A 14,955-nucleotide genomic window follows, 5' to 3' on the forward strand; every position below is an offset into this window, starting at 1 on the left:
TAAGTATGATAGAAAGGGTAAGGAAACATCCCAAATGTCCAAAAACAGATGCATGGATTAAAGAAGTTGTCTTGTGTGTGTGTACACACACACATACACATATGTATGAAATACAATGTACCCATAAAAAAAGATGAAATTTTTGCAGTTTGCTGCAATTTGGAGGCAACTAGAAGATATCAGGTTAAGAGAAATAAGTGAGAAAGAGGACAAATACCAGATACATTCATGCACCTGTGTGTATATAGAGAAATAAAAACAATGAATTAGACAGTATCAAATAATAACAAACCCCTGGCCTGAACTACAAAACTGGGAATACCAGGCAAGGGAGGGAGGAGGTAGAAAAGAATGAAGAGGTGAAATGGAAGTAACATAAGGACACTCACTGGTGGTGAGGTGTAGTAATTAGGTATACCAAAACCACAGATAAAAAACTACAGTAAACATTTAACTCGGTTATAATAACTAAAAGGGACTCCACACCAGGCTGTTTTCACTTGGGGCACCCCAGAGGGGGGCGTGTGAGAGCCCTCCCCGTCCCAAGGGACCCAGCCCCGGGAAGCCGACCCCCACTACCCAACCGCTGCCTCGCTCCAGGTTGTTTTCCACACGCTCAGGCTGAGCTTCACAATGAGTGAACATATTCCTGGACCTCGTGGCCACTTTACGGCCGGGTGACACATCATCAGAGGGAAATAAATATATATGCCTCTCGGAAAGCCCGGCAAGCTATCGAGAGTATCCCGCCTGCACAGTAGAGCCTGGAAAGCTCCCCGTGGCATATTTGATATGCCAAAAACAATAACAGTAACAGGTTTCATTCCCCTGATCCCAAAAGAAGCTTCCAATCATTGGGAAAGATGAGTAAGGAGAGGCTGTTAAAATCTCAGGGCTGGGATGAATGGAGATGTTACTGGCACTTGCTCAAGTAAATCGATGAACAATGGGATGACAGTGATACAGTGATAATAACTAAAAATACAATCCTGGGGCCAGAGCAATTAACACAGTAGGTAGGGCATTTGCCTTGCATGCAGGTGACCTGGGTTCAATCCCCCAAACCCCAGGCATCCCACTTGGTCCCTGGAGCCTGCCAGGAATAACTCCTGAGTGCAGAGGCAGGAATTAGGCTGAGTATCTGCTGGTTGTGGCTCCCAAACAAAAAACCCAAAACAAATAAACCCAATTCTGCTTTAGTTTAATCATAAAACCAATTAAGATAATTTCAGAATTCCCACCCACCCACCTACCCAGCCAGTAAACCACAAATAAACAAAGAAACAATTCTCTGTTAACCCACTCAGTAATAATCACCCAGGAAAATAATTCTTTTATGAGGCCAGAATTATAGTGAAGAAATATATTTTCAATACTACTCTTCTTTCTTTACAAAATTATGTTTTGTGTATAAAAAATAGTATTTAGAGGGGTCCAGAGTGACAGTATAATGGGTAGAGCTCTTGTCCTGCGCTGTCAAACTGAGTTATGATCCCTGTCACAACATATGCTCCTTTAAGCCCATCAGGTGTGATTCCTTAAGCACAGAAATAGTAGTGAGCCCTGAACACAGCTGGGTGTGGCCCCAAAACAAAACAATAGTGCTTAGAGAATAACAAGACTTTGCTTTAATTTCTGGAAAGATGTTCCCATGTTATGGTAGATTGCAAGATTATGGATGGCAAAAATTTAGAAATCTGTACAGCTTCTGGTACACAGAAGAGCAATAAATATTTTGTAAGGAATAAGTAATAAAAATAAATTTAAAATTTCCCAATTCTATTCTGAAAAGTAATTCACAAAGGGCAATAAAAGAAGTACTTATTTTGGAACCAAAACCAGACCGAAGGAAAGAAATAATAAAAATTAGAGCACAAATAACAACATGGAAACCCAGAAAACAATCCAAAAGGTCAATGAAACCAAGGGCTGGTTCTTTGAGAAAATAAACAAGATTGATAAACTGCTAGCAAGACTCAAAAAGAAAGAGAGAGAGAGAGAGAACCCTAATAAACCGAATCAGGAATGAAAAGGGGGACATCACACAGAAAACAATGAAATTCAAAATATCATCAGAGATTACTTTGAAAGTCTGTATGCCACAAAACAAGAGAACCTTAGAGAAATGGATGAACTCCTTGATTCCTACAATCTCCCAAGACTGAACCAAGAAGACTTGGAATACCTGAATAGACCCATTAATATCAAGGAAATTGAAACTGTAATCAAAAGCCTCCCCCCAAACAAAAGCCCAGGCCCAGATGGATTCACTGGCGAATTCTTCCAAACATTTAAAGAAGATCTGTTGCCAATTCTCCTCAAGCTTTTCCAGGAAACTGAAAAAAACAGGAACTCTCCCAAACAGTTGCTATGAGGCACATATCTCCCTAATACCAAAAGCAAACAAAGACAACACTAACAAAGAAAATTATAGACCAATATCCCTGATGAACACTGATGCAAAGATCCTCAACAAAGTATTAGCAAATAGAATCCAACAACTCATCAAAAAGATCATACACCATGACCAAGTGGGATTCATCCCGGGGATGCAAGGATGGTTTAACATTTGGAAATCAATCAACATAATCCATCATATCAACAGAAGTAAAGATAAAAACCAAATGATAATATCAATAGATGCAGAGAAAGTATTTGACAAGATCCAACATCCGTTCATGATGAAAACTCTCACCAAAATGGGTTTTGGAGGAACTTTCCTCAAGATAGTCAAAGCCATCTACCACAATCCTATGGCAAGCATTATCCCCAATGGGGAAAAACTTAGATCTTTCCTCTAAGATCAGGGACAAGACAAGGATGCCACTCTCACCACTTCTGTTCAATATAATAGTGGAAGTACTTGCAATAGCTATTAGGCAAGAAAAATATATTAAGGGCATCCAGATAGGAAAGGAAGAAATCAAACTCTCACTATTCACAGACAATATGATACTACATCTAGAGAAGCCTAAAGCCTCTACTAAGAAACTCTTAGAAGCAATAGACTTGTACAGTAAAGTCGCAGGTTATAAAATCAATACCCAAAATCCATGGCCTTCCTATATGCAAACAATGAGACAGAGGAAAAAAGCAATCCCATTCACAATCGTACCCCAGAAAATCAAGTACCACAGAATCAGCTTAACTAAGGAAGTAAAGGATCTCTACAAAGAAAACTATAAAACATTACTCCATGAAATAGAAGAGGACATAGGAAATGGAAACATATCCCCTGCTCAAGGATAGGGAGAATCAACATTGTCAAAGTGGCAATACTCCCCAAAGCATTATACAGATTCAACGCAATCCCTATAAGGATACCTGTGGAGAGCCGCCACGGGACCGTTTTGCATGAGAAGGTCTCTGAATAAATCGCTGCAAGAAGAATCTCTGGGTTGCGTGTTTTTTTACAGCTGGCGCCCCTGGGTGGGCACAAACTATCAACTAAAGGTAAGAATAAGCGTTCGGTGCACCCCACTCTAGAAAGTGAGCGGGAGATCAGGATTTTTTTTGTGTGCTGTGGATTAGAATCCGAACAGCAATCCCCTGTAAGAAATCACGCAACCCGGAGATTCTTCTTGCAGTGATTTATTCAGAGACCTACTCGGGAAAGAAGAGGAATGAGGGACGAACGAGAAGGAAACCCTCTAGCTAGGCAGCTTCCCTCCTTATCTACCCCTCGCTGCCTGCTTATGCCCAAGTGTCTGCAGCTGATAGACTAGTTACAGCTCGTGGCGTGACAAGACATCCTGATTCCTTATCAGGTGTTATCTAGGAAGCACGGTGTAATTAACAAGAAACAGGTGTCCATGAAGCACAGTCCTGTGGCGGCTCTCCACAGATACCCATGACATTCTTCAAAGAAATGGATCAAGCAATCCTGAAATTCATATGGAACAACAAATGCCCATTGATAGCTAAGACAATTCTTCGGAAAAAGATGAGAGGCATTACCATCCCCAACCTTAAACTTTACTACAAAGCGGTAACAATTAAAACAGCATGGTATGGGAACAAAGGCAGAGCCGCAGAACAACGGAACACGGTGGAATATCCCTACACACAACCCCAAGTGTACAATTATCTAATCTTTGATAAGAGAACAAGAAATGTGAAGTGGAGCAAGGAAAGCCTCTTTAACAAATGGTGCTGGCACAACTGGACAACCACATGCAAAAGAATGGGCTTAGACCTCCACCCGACACCATGCATAAAGTCAGATCAAAACGGATTAAAGATCTCAACATCAGACCACAATCCATAAGGTACATCGAAGACAAGGTCAGCAAAACCCTCCATGATACTGAAGCGAAAGGTATCTTCAAAGATGACACGCAACTAATCAACCAAATGGAAACAGAGATAAGTAAATGGGACTATATTAAACTAAAGAGCTTCTGCACCACAAAAGATACAGTGACCAGAATACAAAGACAATCTACAGAATGGGAAAGGATATTTACCCAATACCCATCTGATAAGGGGTTGGTATCTAGGGTATATAAGGCACTGGTTGAACTCTACAAGATGAAAGCATCCAACCGCATCAAAAAATGGGGCAAAGAAAAGAACAGAAATTTTCTAAGGAAGTGATACTAATGGCCAAAAGGCACATGAAAAAATGTTCTGCATCACTAATCATCAGGGAGATGCAGATCAAAACAACAATGTGATACCACCTAACACCACCAGACTGGCACACATCCAGAAGAACAAAATCAACTGCTGTTGGCGAGGATGTGGGGAGAAAGGGACTCTTCTACACTGCTGGTGGGAATGCCAACTGGTTCAGCCCTTTTGGAAAACAATACGATGTTTCTCAAAAAATTAGAAATTGAGCTCCCATTTGACCCAGCAATACTGTTGCTGGGAATATATCCTGGAGAAGCAAAAAAGTATAGCTGAAATGACATCTGCACTTATATGTTCATTACAGCACTGTTTACAATAACCAGGATCTGGAAAAAACCTGAGTGCCTGAGAACAGATGACTGGTTAAAGAAACTTTGGTACATCTATACAATGGAATACTATGCAGTTGTTAGAAAAGATGAAGTCATGACCTTTGCATATAAGTGGGTCAACATTGAAAGTATCATGCTAAGTGAAATGAGTCAGAAAGAGAGAGACAGACATAGAAAGACTGCACTCATCTTTGGAATATAAAATAACAGAGTAGGAAAATAGTAGAAATAAGTACCAGGAGGTTGGCTCCATGGCTTGGAGCTGGCCTCACATGCTGGGGGAAAGGCAGCTCAGATAGAGAAGGGAACACCAAGTAAAATGTGGTTGGAGATCCCGCGCAGGAAGGGAGATGTGTGCTGAAAGCAGACTAGAGACTGAACACAATGGCCACTCAATACTCCTACTGCAAACCACAACACCCAAAAGGAGAGAGAGAACAAAAGGGAATGCCCTTCCATAGAGGTGGGGTGGGGTGGGGGGAGATGAGGCTGGGGGGTGGGAGAGATACTGGGTTCACTGATGCTGAAGATTGGACATTGGTGGAGGGATGGGTTCTCGAACATTGTATGAGGGAAACACAAGCATGAAAATGTGTAGATCTGTAACTGTACCCTCACGGTGATTCACTAATTAAAAAATAAATTTTAAAAATTAGAAGTACTTATTTTTTGAGTAGGAAGAAAAGCACCTCCACCCCAAACACACACACACACACACACACACACACACACACACACACACAGATGCATGCATGCACCCCAATGACAAAGCTTCCAGAATCCTAATGTATTTCTGACATTAAAAAAAATAGGCTTTGGGTTTAATCTGAAAACAAACGAACAAACAAAAAACCAGAAAAACATATTGTTGATATAAAATCTTGAATCAAAGACATCCAACTTGATTTATTGTATTGTATTTAAGTTATTTTGAGAATTTCAAATATATTTTAAAGGTTTTTAATAAAAATGTTTAAAAGCTAATTTTTAGGGAAAGCTAATCAAAACACTCTGAGATATACAGATACATTTTAGCTGCCTGAGCATTTGTTCCTTATAAAACTGTAATCTTTGAATGGGAGGGCTGTTTAAATTTTTTGGTGGGTTATAGTCATACCTGATGATGCTCCCAATAGGGTTAAGAGGACCAAACAGTATTTGGGAGCACACTGGGGGCCAGTTCCATGCAGGCAAGTTCCTTAAATGCCATATTATCACCCTGGTTCAGGAATGGTAATATTTTAATATTCTTTTCCAATTAGTTCTCTAAATAATGTTCTTGTAGCCTTATATCATACACACGGATGCCTCAGGACTATACATCTGGTCTGTATTTAGTTTGTAAGGAAGATGTTCCAACCTGAAAATGTTTTCAATGAAAGTTAAATTCCCAAAGAATGTTGTCAGCTTCTTTATAGTCCTCAATTCTAAAGGATTCTAAATGACACTGAACTTTACCTTTGTGAAGATAGCCAGGGGCATGCCATACTGATCTTCTTCCAAACCAGAAATCAGCCCTGGTACGAGGACCACTTGACCTGTATTAGCCTGAGGTTGTACAGTAATTGGAGGACTGTCTGCAGGCACCGAGTCCTTTGGAAATGAGTTTGTCTGTTCTGACTCCTCCTGTTCTTTTTCTTTCAAGGCATGGTCCTCTAAGACATTAGGATCCAAGGTTTCCCAGTCACTTTCTGAAGACTCTGGGGACGGGCGTAAAGGGAGCTTCAAATATTGATTGGTATCCCTGGGTTCCTGTTCTTTGTTATTGCTGTTTTCTACTTGGAACAAGGATTCTTCTGTCGTGATGGCAGCATCTCCACCATGGTGTCCTACTGTGATTTTCTTGACAGTTCCCAAGTTGGTACTTGAAATGCCAGGAGCAGACACAGAAACAAAATCATCTGCAGAGGGATTGCTTTCTTGAAGCCCAGCATCTTCAGACATACTCTTTCGGGGTCTGTACTGAGAACAGTCACTGAGACCATGCTCAATCATGCCTAAAACATGAAACAGCTTGATTTTAGAGCAAGCTATTCATTACGAAACACAAAACTCAAAAAATTGGTATGATAGCAAGAAAAGAGCTTGATTCTTAACGGGTTGACAAATTACCGTAGTCACTGTCCTACAAAGCAAAAGTCTCCTATAAAAGTTTTAATAAGCCACGATAGCATGTTTTAACACACAAAATGAAAACTTTAGACAAAAGAGAAAACTAATGTCAAAAAATAAATGGTCACAAATAAAAATAGAATTGCTAATCCCAATGAGTTTATCCTTAAGAAATTTTATCACTGAAAATTCCAGTATAAAGCTAAATAAAAGAAAGTAAGTACCAGTATTCCTCACCTGGAAAAAGGGATAACAAAGTCATGAGGGCACCCACCAATTTATTCACTGGAGAAATATAAAAGAGAACCTGAAATAAATTCAATCAAACTTAAATTAGAGATCCATGAGTTTATAACACTTAAAAAAATGTTTGGGGAAGTTAGGAGGAAAACTCTTTTTTACACAAGAATTACAGTGAAGAAATACAGAGTCAATGACAGAAACAGAAAAATCCCTCAAGCATCCACTATGACTCAAGTGAAAATTACCAATGGATATAAAAACTGTTGTGAAAGGTTGTCCAGCAAGAGGACATTCAGGTAGCCTTAAACTTTGCACCCCAGAGATTATCTACTAATTTCAAAGGGGGAAAAAGGTGCCTTCAAATGAAGAAATCTGGCAAACCCCACCTTAACCAAATAATCAAATTTCTTATCACCAAAAACAGCAGAAACATTTATGGCTCCCGGATGTGATACCCTAAGCAGGAACCTTTGCGGAATTATAAAGGCTTTACAGAACCTTTATAGAACATTGCACCTTTATTGAATTCTCACCAAAAAAGTGTGATGAGAAAGTAGCCACACGGAAACACACAAATCCAATAGTATAACACAACAACTCTGAATTCTCTTTATTTTTATTTTTTGCTTTTTTGGTTCACACCTGGCAATGCACAGAAGTTACTCCTGGCTCTGCACTCAGAAACCACCCTTGGGATGCTGGGAATCGAACCTGGGTCGGCGGTGTGCAAGGCAAACGCCCTATCTGCTGTGCTATCACTCCGGCCCCAATTCTTATTTTTTGCTGCTGTTGTTGGGGCCAAACCTAATGGAGTTTGGAGGCCATGCCCAGAGGTATATAAGCAGGGGTTTAAGCCAAGGATTTCACACAAGCAAAGCAAATATTCTATCACTGAATCAAAACACAGTTCCATTTCTAGATTATCTGAAACAAACAACCCCTCCACATCCCCTACTAAAATCTCATAGGACTAAAAATCAAAAAGAATAAGTAAAGAGCAAAGAAAGCTAATAAGATCCTTTTATCTGCAGATTCAAAAATAGTCAGAAAGGACAGGTCTACATCTGAGGAGACTTGAAATTAGCTGTATGTTAGATGTCATTTATTGAATCAATGCTAAATTCCTTGAATATAAAATGCTACTGGCATTGCAGGATGATGCCGTTACTCTTTTTGCTAGTCTTCTTTGGTCTGAGGGACACCTCCCCTGGCCCCCAAGTGAGCTCATCTCAGTGATTCTCAGCCAACTAGACCCAGGTTCAGCTACACACACAACCCTTATTCTTAAGAAATAAGTCACAGCCATTCATCTATTATTATAGTTACTTTCACTCTAAAAAGGCAGAGTTTAATGATCATGTCAGAGACCATTATCTGCCCATTTTAGGAAGAGATTTCTCACCTCTAGTTTAGCTAATGAGAAGCCTTTCCTGGATGTGGAGTTTTATGTTTCGAGTTACTGCACTCAGTGGAGTAGGGTGGAATGGATATCAGAGATTTCTCAATGCCCACTATAGTTTTTATATGTTCACTTTTCACAAATCATCATAATTTTAAAGTTATTTGTAGAATCATGGTATTCTTTTAAATAAATTCTTTTTGTAGAATCATGGTATTCTTTTTGTAGAATTTGTAGAATCATAGTATTCTTTTAAAATTTTTTTTTTAAATAAAATTTAAAAAAAAATTAAGGGAAGGAATTTTAAATAAATGGTTTGGAAAGAGGCAAAATTGCTGCTGCTCTTATCCTAAACATGGGAATATGCTCTGAATAAAAGTGGCACTTTTGTCTGTAGAAAAAAGAGATAAGGGAAAAAAATCTAGGTACTGAATTGCACAGCTGAGCCAGTCACCAACTCTATAAAGTCAAAAATGAGAGAATCTCCTGGCCCCTGCCCCCTCGCCAGGCTGTCTTCACCAGATCCCCTTGGAGGGGGGTGGGTTGAGTTTCCCTCCCCGCCCCAAGCAGAATCCCAGAAGCCGAAAACCACCAGAACCCAGCCACAGTCATGCACAAGGCCACTCTCCACACACTTGGATGAGCCTCACAAATGAAGGAACCGGCAGACAAATTGACGGTATGAGGGACCCGTGGCTGAGATCTCCAAGCCTGCTTGGATCGGGACTGGGACTCCTCACCCAGATTCCCAGTTTTCCAGTAGCTTGGCAGTCATACCCACAAACTGCCCCTGGCACCATGTAATCTCATCAACAGCCAAAATCCAGAGATTATAAAACAAAGCTCCCGGACGAGAGCAATGCAGTATTTCCTGGAGCACTCAGCTGCATTTGCAGCTGCATGTCCTCTTATATTCTAGCCCACGGATGTACCTAAAGTAGCACACATTTATTTGATTTTAACATACTTTCTTGTATTCTCTTATATATGGGCTAAAATGGCCCCAGAATGAAATACAACAACTTCACACACTTCCCTCTTCTTGTGGTGGGAAGATGCTCACTGGTGGGGTGGGTGTTTGAATATTATCTGTAATGAACTATTGTGAACTACTTTATGAAAATAAAATGTATAAAAATAGCAAAGAAAAAGTCAAAAATGAGCCAAGGTTCATCATCTAAGTCAGTTTAGATCTTTTTTTCTGCTACCTATAGCCAAAACCATTCTGATAATTAAACATAGTATCAAACTTCTTCATAAAGGTGTTATGAATTACGCTTCTAGGCCTGAAAGTCTTATCATTAGTTTAAATTTTACAGTGTTTAAGAAATGTGAGTAAATGTGAAATATTCAAATCTCACCTTTTTTTCAAGAAGAATTAGTTTAAACAAAATTAAAACCTAAAGAAAGAAAAAAATTATTGTATTAAAATAAAGCCTGTTATATATTTACTTCCTCCAATATAACAACATATTGGGGCAGGAACGATAGCACAGTGGATAGGGTGTTTGCCTTGCACACAGCCGATCCAGGTTCAATTCCCAGTATCCTCTGAGCACCGCAGGATTAATTCCTGAGTGCAGAGCCAGGAGTAACCCCTATGCATTGCCGGGAGTGCCCCCAAAAGAAAATATATGAAAAAAAAAATATATATATATAGGCTGGAGCAATAGCATAGTGGGTAGGGCACTTGCCTTGCATGCGGCTGACCCGGGTTCAATTCCTCCGCCCCTCTTGGAGAGCCTGGCAAGCTACTGAGAGTATCTAGCCTGCACGGCAGAGCCTGGCAAGCTACCCGTGGCATATTCGATATGCCAAAACCAGTAACAAGTCTCACAATGGAAATGTTACTGGTGCCTGCTCGAGCAAATCGATGAGCAATGGGATGACAGTAACAGCTATATACACTTTGTATATATACATATATATGTATGTATATATGTACATATATACATATATACACACATATATATACATACACGTATGTATATATGTATACACACACACACACAAAAGAAACCAACATATCAATCAGTACTATCAAAGTATGGTGCTTTAAGAAAAATACACTGAAAGTGACAAAATTACATTAAGAAATCAGCTATTATCTACACCCCCCAAAAATGTAAGGACCACTTAAATCTATACTTATTTGGTGTGAGGTGATTTGCTACACCCAGGAGTGCTCCGGGTACACTTATAGCTGTGTGCTCAGGGGACCATATAAGGTTTGGACTGGGTTGGCTGTGCATAAGACAAGCATATTAACCCCTCTACTATCTCTCTGGTCCAATAATTACACACTCTTCAAGAAATTTCTATCATATAAATATGACCAACACTTTCATTTTTATATTGTTAGGAGAGCTATCTTAGAACTAAAACATGGTTATGTCATAATTTGCACTGGACCATGTAACACAGGAAGTTTACTACCTCGTTAAATGATGACAATTCAGTACACCATTAATTAAAGTACCATACCTTGTGTCGAAAATGAAGCACAAGATCTCGAGGAGAGAGACCTACAATAGTAACAAAAAATGACTCTATAATCACACCCTGCTTTAGTCAAACAAAGAACCCCCAACCATCCACTCCTACCCCACCAAAGGAAGGTTTAAAAAAAATGAGAAATCTTCAAATATTAAATATGTCTGTAAGGGCCGGAGTGATAGTACAGCAGGTAGGGTATTTGCCTTGCACAAGGCTGACCTATGTTCGGTGCCTGGCATCCTATATGATCCCTGAGCACCACCAGGAGTAATTGTAGAGTTAGGAATACTCCTGGGCATTGCCTGGTGTGATCCAAAAAGCGAAAAAGAAACAAACCAACAAACAAAAAAATATGTTTGTAATAGATGATCATCATCATGTATACATACTCTGAATTTAGCACATCACTAGAAGAGTCAAATACAGAACTATCCAATAGAGCTTTTCTTTTTTGTGTGTGTGGGAGGGGAGGTGGGGTGGTATCTCCCTTGTGCTCAGTACCCTTCCCAGCAATTCTTAGCCAGCCAGCCCACAGGGTCAGTGCCAAGGATGTGGTGCTGCTTGGGCCGTGCAGTGACAGGAATTGCCCAGGCCTCTCAGTGGTACTTTGAGGCCTCCAGGGGGCACACTTGGTGGTACTCAGTGAATCACATAGCCTTAGAAGATGCTATAGATCAAACCAAATGGGTCACATGAAAGGCATCACTGTGCTGTCTCTCTGGTAACATCTAATAGAATTTTCTACAATAATTAAGTGTTTTAAATGATTGTTGTCAAATACAGTAGCCTCAGATTACTTGAAATGTAGTGGGCACCATGAGCAAGAAACTGAATTAAGTCAGTAACTCTATTTATATTGTATATAATTTAAATTATATACAATAAATATTTTGCTGACTTTAATAGCATAAATTACTAATATTTATTAGTAATCCAAATGTGAATGCTCACATGTGGTTAGTGGCTATTCTAGATAATGAAGCTCTAACACCTCCCCATTCTACTAACAAAATTATACAAGTTTGGAAATGAAGAAGTATGGGGGCTGGAGTGATAGCACAGTGTGTAGGGCATTTGGCTTGCACACGGCCAACCTGGGTTGGATTCCTAGCATCCTATCCCTGAGCACCGCCAGGAGAAATTCCTGAGTGCAAAGCCAGAAGTAATTCCTGTGCATCGCCGGATGTGATCCAAAAGCAAAAAAAAAAAAGAAGTTATACCAAAAGTTAATCATTTAAAAATGGTCCAATGCACTCTAGTGTAGGAATACAGGCTTTAGTAGTGGGACTTGTGTGGTAATAGTGTACTTTAATATATACAAACTTTTACAGTCTTGCAAACCAATGTCAACTCAACACCCTCTCGAAAAATAAACATGGGACACACACATGAATCTCAGAACCCAGCAGCTCGCTGCACAGATGCCTCTGGACTTTGCAATAGGCCACTTTCACTGGGCCACTCCGGACAGGAACAGGTGCTGTCCTATGGCCTGCCCCCTAGGAATTCCAGCGGTTGCCATTTTCTAGAACTCAACGAAAGCTCCAGGTACTTGAGCAGTGGAGGCAAACACCAGGCCTCACAAAACAGGGGAGGAGCCAGTCTGTCTCCTTCCCCCCGCACTTATGGGACTCTGAGATGACGCCCACAAACTGCCACCATCCACTTAAACTCCTACACGGCCATGATCCAGAGACACATACACGAATCTTGGAACTGAGCAGCTTGCTGCAGAGATCTTTCCAGACCCTAATTATTGAAATTTTAGAATTCCTAGAGTGTGCGGCCACTCTTCCATTCATAATTGTCACTGTCATCCCGTTGCTCATCGATTTGTTCGAGCGGGCACCAGTAACGTCTCACGTTGTGAGACTTATTGTTACCGTTTTTTTGCATATCGAATATGCCACGGGTAGCTTGCCAGGCTTGCCGTGGGGGCTCGAGACTCTCGGCAGCTTGCCAGGCTCTCCGAGAGGGGCGGAGGAATCCAACACGTGTTGGCCTCGTGAAAGCCGAATGCCCTACTGCTGTGCTATCACTCCAGCCCCCATCCATAACAAGAAACACAAAACAAATTGTCTAGCATTGCCTTTTTGGTGGGCTGGAGCGATAGCGCAGCGGTTAGGCGTTCACCTTTCACTTGGCCAACCCGTGTTCAATTCCTCCGACCCTCTCGGAGAGCTCGGCAAGCTACCCGTGTGTATTGGATATGCCAAAAACAGTAACAATAAGTCTCTCAATGAGAGATGTTACTGGTGCCTGCTCGAACAAATCGATGAGCAACGGGATGACAGTGGTGCCTTTTTGGCAGGTTTGGTGGTGGTGGGACTGGTGTCAAAATATCGAATGTAACCAAATGAGAGAGAGAGTATTGTGGAAATTGTCTGCCACACAGGCAGGGGAATGGTTGGAAGGGGAGGGATACCAGGGATTTTGGTGGTGGGAAATGTGCACTGGTGAAGGGATGCATGTTTGATGATTGTATAACCGAAGCTCTAACATGAAACCTTTATAATTGTATCTCATGGTGAATAATAAAAAAGGGGGGAAAATAAATAAAAATAAACATGTTGCTTGATCACTAGACTCTGTACGGTATTATTTCTAAATACAATATTCTCTGATGATCTGCTATAAGAGAACAAATTTAGAGTAAAAAATGTTTTCAGAACAGGAGATCAATATCCAGTTGACATTATGTATAGGGTTATGAAAGGGAAGGCACATTCTACTCTGAGTCTCTGGCATTCCAGTTGGGGCTGATAAATTCTCTTCTTTATGGGACATTCTATCTTGGAATCACCACACTCCTCTATGTAGGGTGTCCATCTTTCCACCTTCATTTTTTTTTTAATTTATTCTTTTATTGAATCACCATGTGGAAAGTTACAAAGCTTTCAGGTTTAAGTCTCAGTTATACAATGCTCGAATACCCATCCCTTCACCAGTGCACATATTCCACTACCAAGAATCATAGTATACCTCCCCCTTCCCCCCCACCTCCCAGCCCCCCACCCCGCCTGTGTAACTGGTAAATTTCACTTTACTTTCACTTTACTTTGATTACATTCAATATTTCAACAAAAAACTCACTATTACTGATTTGGAGTTTCTCCCCCCTAAAGTCGACCTGCTAAAAAGAAAGCACTTGATAATTTGTTTTCCATTGCTGAGAATGAAGAGATATGAGGTCGAGAGGCCACACTAGCAGCCCCACATGTTTGGATTTCTGTATTTTAGTAACTAAGTCCAGAGAAATATCTGCCAGAAATTGCAACATTGTAAGCTTGTACCTCTCAGCTACTTTATATTCCACATATGAGTGCAATCTTTCTATGTCATGCTCATTATCATACTGAGTGAAATGAGTCAGAAAGAAAGAGACAGACATAGAAAGATTCCACCTTCATTTTAAGGGTGTTCTCCACATGCAAGTTAACTGCACCCCAACTTGAGGTGTGTAATTTATCTATGGGATTCTCTTCTCTCCTCTTTCTGGACTATTTTTAAAATTAATATCTTCTCTCAACAAAACTATTTTACTTCACTAAAAAAAAAAGTTTGGAATACTCCATAGAGATCCCTTTAGACCTGCACCAGGGTGTCTCATCTGGGGCAACCTAGAGGGGGACAAGTGAGTTCCCCTCCCCACCTCAATGAAGTCCTGGCATTTGAAAACTTCCAGAACTCAATCATGGCCACTCTCAACAGGTTCACACAAGCCTCATTCATGAGTGA

At 40.5% G+C, this 14,955-nt stretch overlaps 1 protein-coding gene across 2 annotated transcripts in view; it reads right to left on the reverse strand.

Annotated features, from left to right (window-relative positions):
- AVL9 (AVL9 cell migration associated) overlaps positions 1 to 14,955 on the reverse strand; it is a 94,758-nt gene that overhangs the window by 36,613 nt on the left and 43,190 nt on the right. For both annotated transcript variants that reach the window (XM_055138412.1, XM_055138406.1), the window contains exons 7-10: positions 11,206 to 11,246; positions 10,083 to 10,121; positions 7,317 to 7,386; positions 6,426 to 6,964 (exon numbers count right to left, since the gene is read on the reverse strand). In XM_055138412.1, coding sequence (XP_054994387.1) covers positions 6,426 to 6,964; positions 7,317 to 7,386; positions 10,083 to 10,121; positions 11,206 to 11,246 — 689 coding nt within the window. The remainder of the gene's footprint in view (positions 1 to 6,425; positions 6,965 to 7,316; positions 7,387 to 10,082; positions 10,122 to 11,205; positions 11,247 to 14,955) is intronic.

The sequence above is a fragment of the Sorex araneus genome, chromosome 1 (genome assembly GCF_027595985.1).
Source record: "Sorex araneus isolate mSorAra2 chromosome 1, mSorAra2.pri, whole genome shotgun sequence".
NCBI lineage: Eukaryota > Metazoa > Chordata > Mammalia > Eulipotyphla > Soricidae > Sorex > Sorex araneus.